The sequence below is a fragment of the Mixophyes fleayi genome, chromosome 9 (assembly GCF_038048845.1).
Source record: "Mixophyes fleayi isolate aMixFle1 chromosome 9, aMixFle1.hap1, whole genome shotgun sequence".
Lineage (NCBI taxonomy): Eukaryota > Metazoa > Chordata > Amphibia > Anura > Limnodynastidae > Mixophyes > Mixophyes fleayi.
In genome coordinates, this window is record NC_134410.1 from 126,688,971 (window position 1) to 126,699,907 (window position 10,937).

Below are 10,937 nucleotides of genomic sequence, written 5' to 3' on the forward strand. Positions count from 1 at the left end.
CAGTCATGAGTTATGGGCTTACCTGTGAGAACGGGCACAGTCATGAGTTATGAGCTTACCTGCGAGAACGGGCGCAGTCATGAGTTATGGGCTTACCTGTGAGAACAGGCGCAGTCATGAGTTATGGGCTTACCTGTGAGAACGGGCGCAGTCATGAGTTATGGGCTTACCTGTGAGAACGGGCGCAGTCATGAGTTATGGACTTACCTGTGAGAACGGGCACAGTCATGAGTTATGGGCTTACCTGTGAGAACAGGCGCAGTCATGAGTTATGGACTTACCTGTGAGAACGGGCACAGTCATGAGTTATGGGCTTACCTGTGAGAACGGGCACAGTCATGAGTTATGGGCTTACCTGTGAGAACGGACGCAGTCATGAGTTATAGACTTACCTGTGAGAACGGGCGCAGCCATGATTTAAGGGTTTACCTGTGAGAACGGACGCAGTCATGTCTTTTGGACTTACCTGTGAGAACGGGCGCAGTCATGAGTTATGGACTTACCTGTGAGAACGGGCACAGTCATGCGTTATGGGCTTACCTGTGAGAACGGACGCAGTCACGAGTTATGGACTTACCTGTGAGAACGGGCACAGTCATGCGTTATGGGCTTACCTGTGAGAACGGACGCAGTCACGAGTTATGGGCTTACCTGTGAGAACGGGCGCAGCCATGATTTAAGGGTTTACCTGTGAGAACAGGCGCAGTCACGAGTTATGGACTTACCTGTGAGAACGGCCGCAGTCAGGAGATTTGGGCATGCTCTCTGATACATGCAAAAGACAGGCAACAACCATTTTTCTTACAGTACTCATTCATAACAAGTTTACTTAATTCATAATAGCCACTGAAAGAAAAGCACATCTAGCAAACCTCACTGGCATTTAGTATACAACAAATTGTATTTTTATTTTCTGAACGCACCCTCTCATGCACCCACTACCTTCTCTGTAGTAGAACTTGCTCTCTGTCCAGACATGACGGGATATATATAGAGCCGCCTTGTGTTTCACTCTGCTCCAGCTTAACCCTTACACCAGTGATCGGTGCGAGAAAGCATTAATATCTCAGGCTGGAGAGTAAGGAATTACAAGCTACAAGTAATGTGGAAGTTAGGAACAGTGCTCTCTCACAGCGACGTTATCTGCATACAGGAGAGAAGATGGGCTGGTCTGTAGACCTTAATGAGGGAGGAGATGTAGCTGGAGAGGGTGGTATAGAGAAAGAGGGCAACACCCACATGGCAAGGAAGATAGCTAATGAGTGCGCTGGCACACCAAGCTGAACTCGCCTCCCTCCACCGTCCACCGTCATGAGGGTACTAGGGGCATTGTCCAGCACCTGACCATGGGGAGCTGGTGTCAACGTTTCCAAGCACCATCTCAAAGTTGGCTTCGCCCAGGCTGGATGCCAGTGCTGCTGGTGAGTTGCTGTGATGTGAGAATACATTTTCCATTTCCATCCAGGCAGGATATCTTACTCTGTAGCCCTCGCTTGCCAGTAGACGTGTACAAACTGGCACTGGAGGGTTAAAGAGTGTGGAGAGAATTTCTGGTGACTGACAGAGCTGGCATCTGGTGTCCTGGATCAACACTCTGAATGCCGGAACCCTCGCAGCTCCAGCACTTAGATGTTATTACTGCCCGTGCAGTCTTCATGTCGCTCATTATTACTGGATATAAACCTGACAGGGAGTATTACATTCAGATCACATTATTGATTTCTGTTGCATATTATAATTGTTGTAACACTTTGAAAGAACATTCCTATGGCAGATAAGGAGGAACTCAGAAAACATTCATCAGTCGTGTTTCTTAAATGTTATATAAAGTTAAATATAACTGAACAAAGGTTTTCGATGTAGTGCTGAGTTTTGGGGCTTCTCTCTTTTAGCATGTTGCTATTCGTAGGGGTCTTAGCCACAGACCATACCTTGTTATGGGCTGCATTATCATATCACCAGCTATAGATTATAAAACAAATTACAATATATACAGTATAGATATCTAAAAAGTAATATCCACAGGCTACCACTAATGTGGAATATAGGAATACTACAGAAATCACAACGGCATTATCTGCATACAGGAGGGAAGATGGGCTGGTCTGTAGACATTAATGAGGGAGGGGATTTGCCAGAAGCTGGAGAGGGTGGTATATAGTAAGAGGGCATTGTTCTCATGGTGAGATAGCTAATGAGTATGTTGGCACACCAAGCTAAACTCACCTCCATCCACCCCTTTCCCACCAGAGTGAATGTGGCTAGAACTTTGATAAGATAAAATGCGGATACAATGTGCAAAGATAGAATAGAATGTGCTCAAACATAATGACAATAGAATGTACTCAGATAGAATGTGCTCAGACAGAATGTGTTCAGATGAATTGCAGACATTATTTGCTGGGACAGAATGCAAATAGAATGTGCTTGGATAGAATGTGCTCAAATAGAATGTACTCGGATAGAATGTGCTCAAATAGAATGCTCTCGGATAGAATGTGCTCAAATAGAATGTATTTGGATAGAATGTGCTCAAATAGAATGTGCTGAAATAGAATGTACTCGGATAGAATGCGCTCAAATAGAATGTGCTTGGATAGAATGCGCTCACATAGAATGTACTTGGATGGAATCTGCTTAAATAGAATGTACTTGGATAGAATGTGGTCAAATAGAATGTACTCGGATAGAATGTGCGCAAATAGAATGTACTCGGATAGAATGTGCTCAAATAGAATGTACTCGGATAGAATGTGCTCAACTAGAATGTACTTGGATAGAATGTGCTCAAATAGAATGTACTTGGATAGAATGTGCTCAAATAGAATGTGCTCAAATAGAATGTACTCGGATAGAATGTGCTCAAATAGAATGTGCTTGGATAGAATGTGCTCACATAGAATGTACTTGGATAGAATGTGCTTAAATAGAATGTGCTTGGTTAGAATGTGCTCAAATAGAATGTACTCGGGTAGAATGTGCGCAAATAAAATGTACTCGGATAGAATGTGCTCAAATAGAATGTACTCAGGTTGAATGTGCTCAACTAGAATGTACGTGGATAGAATGTGCTCAAATAGAATGTACTTGGATAGAATGTGCTCAAATAGAATGTGCTCAAGTGGACTACTGATAGAAAGTGGGTAGCATGGTGTCACAGTGATTAGCATTACTACTCCACAGCTCTATGACAACCACTAGTAATAGATTAACTTTTTTGTGAGGGCACAATTTTTTACCCTTTGTTTAGATATATTTGTGTATTTATTTTATTAATGCCTGTGCACGGATCACCATCAGCACATATCTTGCACCAGGAGGGAAGCAGATACAACAAATACGCCTCCACTTTCACCCCTACATACTACGTAAGGTTCGTGGAACGCCCTTCCTGTACATGGGCTACACTAGCCCACCCCGTTCCCTCCCACGTTCCACCTCGCTAAACATAGAGAGGCACAACGGACAGTTACGTCTAAGTCTGCATACAGTCTGTACTTATATAAATCTTGGCGATTTCTCAGCAGGTCTCCCCTGGCTATTTGTTTGTTTAAATATTGTACTAAGATTACAAAAGCCCCAACTGCCTCTCACATTACTGATACCTGAGTGTTACTTGTATTATACTGACCATATACTGACTCTACAGAAATAGCCAACTACCAAATGCATCATTCAATGTAAACTCTGCTGAATACATAATCTGTGCGTGGGCCGCTTATTTTTCAGGTAATGATTGGGTCGTGCTTGATGTACCCCGTACTAAGGAGCATTATTGGGCAGATTCACACCGCGGTCACTGGAAGTTACCTCCCTGGGACTCATTCTTTGGCTTTCATCAATTGCCCCAATGAACAATTAGCGAAAGACATTGCCAGGTGCATACGATCTTCATGGCTGTTGGGGTCATAAATTTATTTGTTTATTAAAAAACGCAATGTGTTTATTGTCCAGATGAGCGTATTATATAAATGCTGATTATGAACAGTGTAAAATGACCAAGGGGCAACTGGGGGGGCGTGACGTCACATTTATAGTCTGCAGAGGCGGAACTAGCGAGCTGGGGGGGGGGGAAGGGGGGAGGAACGAACCCCCTGACCGGGCCCCATTATCTCCATGGGCCCTGATGCAAGGCCCCAGCCGGTAGCTCAGCCACTGCTAGGCTGATAAACCAACACAATGACTGCCTCTACTGTATTGCAGGATTTAAAGCTATAGCACAGTTTCTGTACAATACATGGTTTGGAGAAACGACGGGGCCCAAATTGAGATAGACGATTGTTAAGTCACTAATATGTCATGTCCGTTAACCACAGAGCAGGTGCATGTCTGTATAATGGAGCAATGTGTGAATCATGAAGCCATCGGTAAACAACACATCTAATACAAACTCTGGTTTCCTCAGGGGCATTTTGGAGAAAAAATTGGCCGCCAGCGTGAATATTATGCCAAAAAGCTCATCACTGTAAGTACGATATTAACGTAGTCATTAAAAAGTCGAAATACTATTATCATGGTGCAGACTGCTCTGAGCAGGATCCCTTTTATTCCAGATGACAGATAATGTATAATCATTAAATTATCAGACGAACAACTGCATAAGGCCGGACGAGATGATTGTCCTGTTGTATTTGTTGCTGGAGTTGTGTGAGGTCACCAACAACAGCTGTGCGGTGTGAACGACTAGATTTTTGCTGGGGAACATAGGTTTGCGCTGTAAAGTAGCCGCAATTGCGGAGGAGGCGTAGTTTGTACAGGCAAAGGGAAAGAGTAGGCACTGCCGGTGCGCCATATTCAGCGGAGCAGTGCAGAAAGAAATATTTTATTTTGCAGAGCGAGATTATTGTATAAATTAAGACGAAGAGGGATTTTCATGGGCGGTACCTGCACAGAATAACACAGAATCTATAAGGGTTAAAAATGATCAATCTGAGTAATAGTAACACAACATATATATAAATTTACACCATGGTGAAAGGCCTAGCATACACTTGTACAGTTCTATTAGCGGAGAATTACTATGGAACTGTGCTGTGCATTCCTCCTGTGTGTACAAATGCTAGCTGGACTTTATTGGGTCTCTTGATATATATCAGAGGCTTCTTCCCCTTGATATCTACTTTTCCACTGCCTAACAAGTCAAGTGACCTGTTATTAACCATGAAATGTCCTGACAGCTGTCCTCACTACAGGATGACGTATGTTGGACTATGTTTTGGTAGCTAACTGGATCTTTTGAGTATTTTCAAGTCCAACAACAAAAATGATCCATCTAACAGCTCACACATCGAATGATGCACTAGAGACAACTTTTTAAACTATTTAAGGGTGCTCACGTTACCCTCTCCCCTCCCCCATATCACTGACAAATGCAGGCACTGCTACGGCTAGCGGCAGCACAAGTTTTGGGGTGCTCAAGCCACCCACGAGTTAATATGTTCTCTATAGGAGGCCAACCTACCAACCAAAGGATACAGCAAGTGGTCTTTCATGCTAACGCGTCTATTCTAAGTTGTGGTTTAAGCTGCAGAATCGTCCTATAAAAGTTAATAGCACTATTTATAAAACCGCTCTTGATAGAAAAGCCCATACAAAGGGAATTGTTCTGCTCCGAACCTGTATTTTTATATACGGAACAGCTGAAACCATCTGCTGCAGTGTACAGTGCTGGTACCATGTGAGAGAAACCTTCCTGACATAGAGAGGAACAGCGCACATTACCCCGAAGCTTTGTTTATTACCATACAATGACCGGTCAGATTCATCTAACTGACCCTTCAAAATCTCCTGTGTACCGACCGCTCTTCTTAGTGTTATTTTCAATTTAGACATATAGAAAAGTTACACAATAAATATATTGTATGGTATTAGCTCACCTACTGTTCTCATATATTTGTATTTTATAGATATATTTGGAAGGGAGAAATAGAAGAATCCTCCGAGGTACTTTTAGTAAGTGCTTTATTTAACGTTAAAGAGCAAGTAAAGTCGCTAAATGTCATTAATATATGCCACAGGCGGTGTATTACTGAGCTGTGTAACATACATGAATTAGCTGAGGGTGTTTATACTATGAGTAAAAATGTCCACGGGCTCTGTCACTCCCACCATGTTTTGAGGGAGGAGCTTCTCTAGCTGGGCAGACACAGAGCGACTAACAGCTTTGCAGACTTGCTTTGTAGAAATAACACTGCATGGATTGGTGGATTCATAAACAGGGGTGGGGCCAGTGATGTCACAGAAGCTCACATGACTGTTTTCTCTGCTTTTTAAGCTGCATCGGTTCCCATCAAGACTCTGTCCTTAAAATGTTGGAGCTTCAGCTGTCTGTAATGGAGGGGGGCAGCTAATACTATACAACAGATATGTCAGGGTAACCGTGAACAATGTATTTTAACTTCATAGTTAATTTCTGAACATTTAGGGATAACTGAATTTTAAAGACACAACATAAAAGGTGTTGTTTGTTCTTTTCTGTTTCTATCCGACACTAATCTTACAAGGATAAAATGCCCTTGGAATGTAATTAATTCTGGCAGAGAATTGTTCTGTCACCTGACTGGGAGAGAGCTGAACGGCTTATAAAAAATTAATTCAGGATCACGTTTTAGCACTTTTTAAAAAAACAAAACAAAACAAAAAAAACATTTTCAAAGGGAACTAAATCAGATATAATCCAAACTCTGAAAAATATACATTTATATACATAGACATAATAAGGGTTATTATAGATATTCCATATCTACTAGTACATATGCATATGTAAATTTATGTCACTATATTATATAGGTATTGCGTTATATGTTATCAAGAAACAAACAATTCTTAATAGGAAACACACGATCAGTAAGACAAAGATTATGGTCCCTGTTCTATAACATCTCTGCGTTTTTACTGTTTTATTATTGAGTAAATATCCCTATTTTATGGAGCATTAGTTGTTATCCCTGAATCATTTCTCGCTCCGTCTCAATAGGTCGTCACTGTTCAATGAGTGATAGATGGCGGCATTATCACTATACATATTATATAATATATATATATTATCTATAGCTCACATAGGTGCTGATTTATCAAAGGGAGAAAGCCCTATTGTGGGTGAAAGATCAGCTTCCCTGGAGATAGGGCTATTAATGGCTTCCTGTACATGAAAGGATTACCGCCACTAATAGCGTCAAGATTCACCAGCACGTCCGTCTCAGTGGGAATCATGCCTTGGGCAATCTACCGCAGCCTATGCTCCGCCCCATCCACTAGCCACGCCCCTTTCGTGCATTCTATAGCCTTGCTGAATATAGTAACAGTGCTGCGCCGGATACACCTTGAGCCCCTGGCGTACCTAACCACAGCCGGTTTCAGAACTCCACCAATAACTAGTCTCAGGTAAATTCCCTGTTACTATAAAACACTGACAACTACTTACCTGGGGGTCTGCGTTCCTCCAAGCCAGCGGGTCGCCCTGGAAGCTCCCAAAGTACAGTGCCGCTGCTGCTACCCTCCTCTCTTCCGCTACTGGTGGTCTGTTTCTAGAGGCGATGGTGTTGTTGACACCCCCCCCATGTGATCTTTACATACATTTGAATAGGAATCTCATGGTGGAGGGGCATCGACTACACGGATGTGTTTGATACACATTAGCCCCCTCCCTTTTCTTAGAACCAAGAGAGGGCTGTAAAATTTTAGCCCGGGGGGCAAGACTTGACTCAGTAGCCTATTTTAATGGGAAAAAATGCAGGTGGCCCAGTGACCTACCCCAAGGTAGTGCACTAAGGACCGGCCCAGGGGACAGATGCCCCCCTACCCCTGCTTAGAACCAAGTTATATAGAACTTCGTTTCTTGCTACAAAGTAACATTCTGCCTCCTCACTTATGGCCTGATTCATTAAGGAACGTAAATGCCGATACCTGGAGTATTTTGCGTAAAAATCGCCCTGCGCATGAACAGAACCGGACTATACGCCGGCGAGCGCAGCAACGTCCAATTCATCTTCGAGCACAAAGGACACTTCCAACAGGCTACAATTTCATGGGTGGAACATGGAGTGGACTGGGCGAATGCATGTAGTCAACGTACAGTAGGGGCGTGCCAAGCTGCATCTGATTCAAGCTTTGGGCATCTCTCAGGTACGGGCTTTTCAGTCATATCACTTGAACAAGCTACAGGTCAGGTGTAAGTGCCGATTACTAGTGATGACGGCTGTGTATGCAGCTAGAACATGTGTTTGTAATCAGGAGCAACTGTAAAAAAGCATTTTATGTACAAGACACATTAATAACATCCTTATAAATTTATTTTATGGGGGGTGGGGTGCAAAAAAATATATCTTTTAAATGTTTTATTATTAAAGACTATATAGACTATAGGACTTTATATTCCACATTTATATTGGACGTATCTTGCAGTGCATTGTCTGTTAGACCAGAGCGTACCTAGACCCGTATTCATCACACGTATCTTCACATCCGCTTGTAGTTGAATAGGGACGTACGTATGCATTTTTAAAAAATAAGCAATTTACGTTCATTTTGCGCGCCTTAATGAATCAGGCCCTTAGTTTCTTATACTCGAAGCCCACGAGAGCTGAGCTCATCCACATGCCCAATGCTGATCGAAACTATTTTCCAAACTAAGTTTCCCTTTAAGATAACATTAAATATTGTTCTGATTTATTTGTAGTTCATTCTCCCAAATATGTTTTATTTATTTTATTGTCTTATTATTTTCCCGTCCTATGACGTACATCTTGATTTTATTTTCTTACAGGTAGTGAAAACAATGACAGCGAAGATTTATGAATTATCAGGATATGTTCGGTATTTACATATTATCTCATCATTCATCCTCTCACTGCTCCTCCGATTCTCAATTTCCCACCCTTAGACCCCACCATCCACTATCATCACTAGAGATTAGTGATCCTGGTCTGTGTCTGGAGTGAACATTATCCACAGGGTATGACCACATCCCTGTACAAACGTCCTTAGTGGCCTTCAATAGACTAACAGGCAGAAAGTCTTCTGAGCATAGGAAAAGTCCTTCCACCACGGCCAAACGCATATTTCAGATATCTTCTTTACAAGTTCCTGAATCTTTTACATTTATATATTTGCATATTATTAATGTTTTACATAAACACACTGATATTTTAGTCTTCTTGTTGCTTAAGATAAGTTGGCTGCTACGTCTGTCTACTTTTAAAAAGATTAAGGGCTAGATTTACTAAGCTGCGGGTTTGAAAAAGTGGGGATGTTGCTATAGCAACCAATCAGATTCTAGCTATCATTTTATAGAAGGTACTAAATAAATGAAAGCTAGATTCTGATTGGTTGCTATAGGCAACATCCCCACTTTTTCAAACCCGCAGCTTAGTAAATCTAGCCCTAAGGCTTTTTTTCTAGTAGAAACTGTGGCCGCTCATTCTTTCAAGGTCCCAGTTGTTTGTATGTAATGTTCCCTTAATTCACACAAAATAGACCGGTCATAATTTCCTCTATTTACAGGTTGGTTCATCCATTCGAGACACCAGATTTTGTAACCGTTCCTATTGATCAGGGAAACCCAGATTATTTCAAGTGGATCGAAGAAGTTTTGTTAGAGAAATGAACGTGGTTTGGGGTTGGAGACCCTCTCAACGTTCTATTGCAGCAGAAATTTGGAGCACTCGAGACTGTTAGAATATCAATAATGCAGTTTTAAGTAGATGCCATTTTTTACTTATTGTAGAAACACTTTGTAAAAGTCTGAATTTATCTACTGGGGAATTTGTTGCCTCCGAGTTCCTGGTCGTTAATATCACCAGGGAGCGCTCTTCATGATGAAGCCTGTTGGACTGTGTTTTCCTGGAAAAGGGGAGTGACCCCCATTTCCTCCAGGTCAAGGTGGATTGAACGTTATCTGGATGACAATATATGGAATATATGTCTAGCATGGATGAAGAGGATATATTGTGTGGCAGCTCTTCATGATGAAGCCTACTGGACAGTGTTTTCCTGCAAAAGGTGGAGTGACCCCCATTTTCTCCAGGTCACGGTGGATTGAATGTTATCTGGACAACAGTATATGGAATATATGTCCAGCATCGATGAAGAGGATATATTTTGTGTATGTAGAAGCGGGATAAACAGCATAAGAATGGATAAAGCAAAGAAGAGGGGAGAGAAGTGAACAGAATCGTGAAATATTCTTACACTGGATCAGTAAATGTATTTCATATTAACCCCACATGTGCCTTATACCTGTAACACAATAAATTACACTTGTAACTGTGTTGCTGGATTTTCCTACTGGGAGACAACGGTCATGCTGCCTGATCAATATTATTATTAATATGGTCATTGATTTATACGGGACAACAGTGCTCCGTGGCCCTGGGTAGTGGGGAAAGAGGGACATCCACAAAATAGGGACATACAAGGTAGACAAGATAATCGCGGCTCGGAAACTAAAGGGGGGAGGGCCACAGTCCTTAGGGGAGCATAAAATCATATCTCATGGGAAACACTTTTGCAATTAACACCAAATAAGGGAGCAATTAACCCCTCGGCTGCCTAAGGAGATAACCCGCGTGACTCTCATTTAATCAAAGCACAATGAACGTTTGTAGAAATGTAATATCTTCCACAAAAGATAAATATTATCAATCATTGTTAGATTCATTCTTCCCAAATTCAGGGACAAAAAAAAGATAAAATCGGGACATAGTTGCTCACACATTTGCCCAGACATATCCTGATTCACAAACTATTATTAATGTCTGCGATTAAGGCTAAGTACACATCAGATAATATAACTAATATACAGTCCACATATGGCCGACCACCTACATCATTTACAAGGTTGGATATTTATAAACCATAGACTCACCGTGACTATGCCCGCTGGTCATTCCAGGACAAATTGCTTCTCAAGTGCGAGTAAAGAACTCAAGATAATTGAA

General features: G+C 41.8%; 1 protein-coding gene across 3 annotated transcripts; it reads left to right on the forward strand.

The window, feature by feature from the left end:
* The first annotated feature begins 671 nt into the window (after window positions 1-671).
* LOC142101302 (protein CutA homolog) lies at window positions 672-10,268 on the forward strand. Of its 3 annotated transcripts, none has more exons than XM_075185664.1 (6): window positions 672-1,421; window positions 3,730-3,878; window positions 4,406-4,465; window positions 5,907-5,943; window positions 8,765-8,814; window positions 9,502-10,268. In XM_075185664.1, exons 1-6 carry the CDS (start codon window positions 1,347-1,349, stop codon window positions 9,602-9,604), a joined length of 474 nt encoding a protein of 157 aa, XP_075041765.1. In that variant the 5' UTR covers window positions 672-1,346; the 3' UTR covers window positions 9,605-10,268. The 3 variants fall into 3 exon arrangements, with proteins under 3 accessions (XP_075041765.1, XP_075041766.1, XP_075041764.1); XM_075185663.1 differs by having other exon boundaries at window positions 675-1,421; window positions 5,907-5,952; XM_075185665.1 differs by lacking the exons at window positions 5,907-5,943; window positions 8,765-8,814 and having other exon boundaries at window positions 674-1,421.
* Window positions 10,269-10,937: the final 669 nt, after the last annotated feature.

Excerpts from the sequence above, each read along its gene's own strand:
- LOC142101302 (XM_075185663.1), top strand. The coding sequence starts at position 1,347 with ATGGGGAGCTGGTGTCAACGTTTCCAAGCACCATCTCAAAGTTGGCTT. Across the intron at positions 1,422-3,729 it reads GCTGGATGCCAGTGCTGCTG|GTAATGATTGGGTCGTGCTT; the intron begins GTGAGTTGCTGT and ends CTTATTTTTCAG. Across the intron at positions 4,466-5,906 it reads ATGCCAAAAAGCTCATCACT|ATATATTTGGAAGGGAGAAA; the intron begins GTAAGTACGATA and ends TGTATTTTATAG.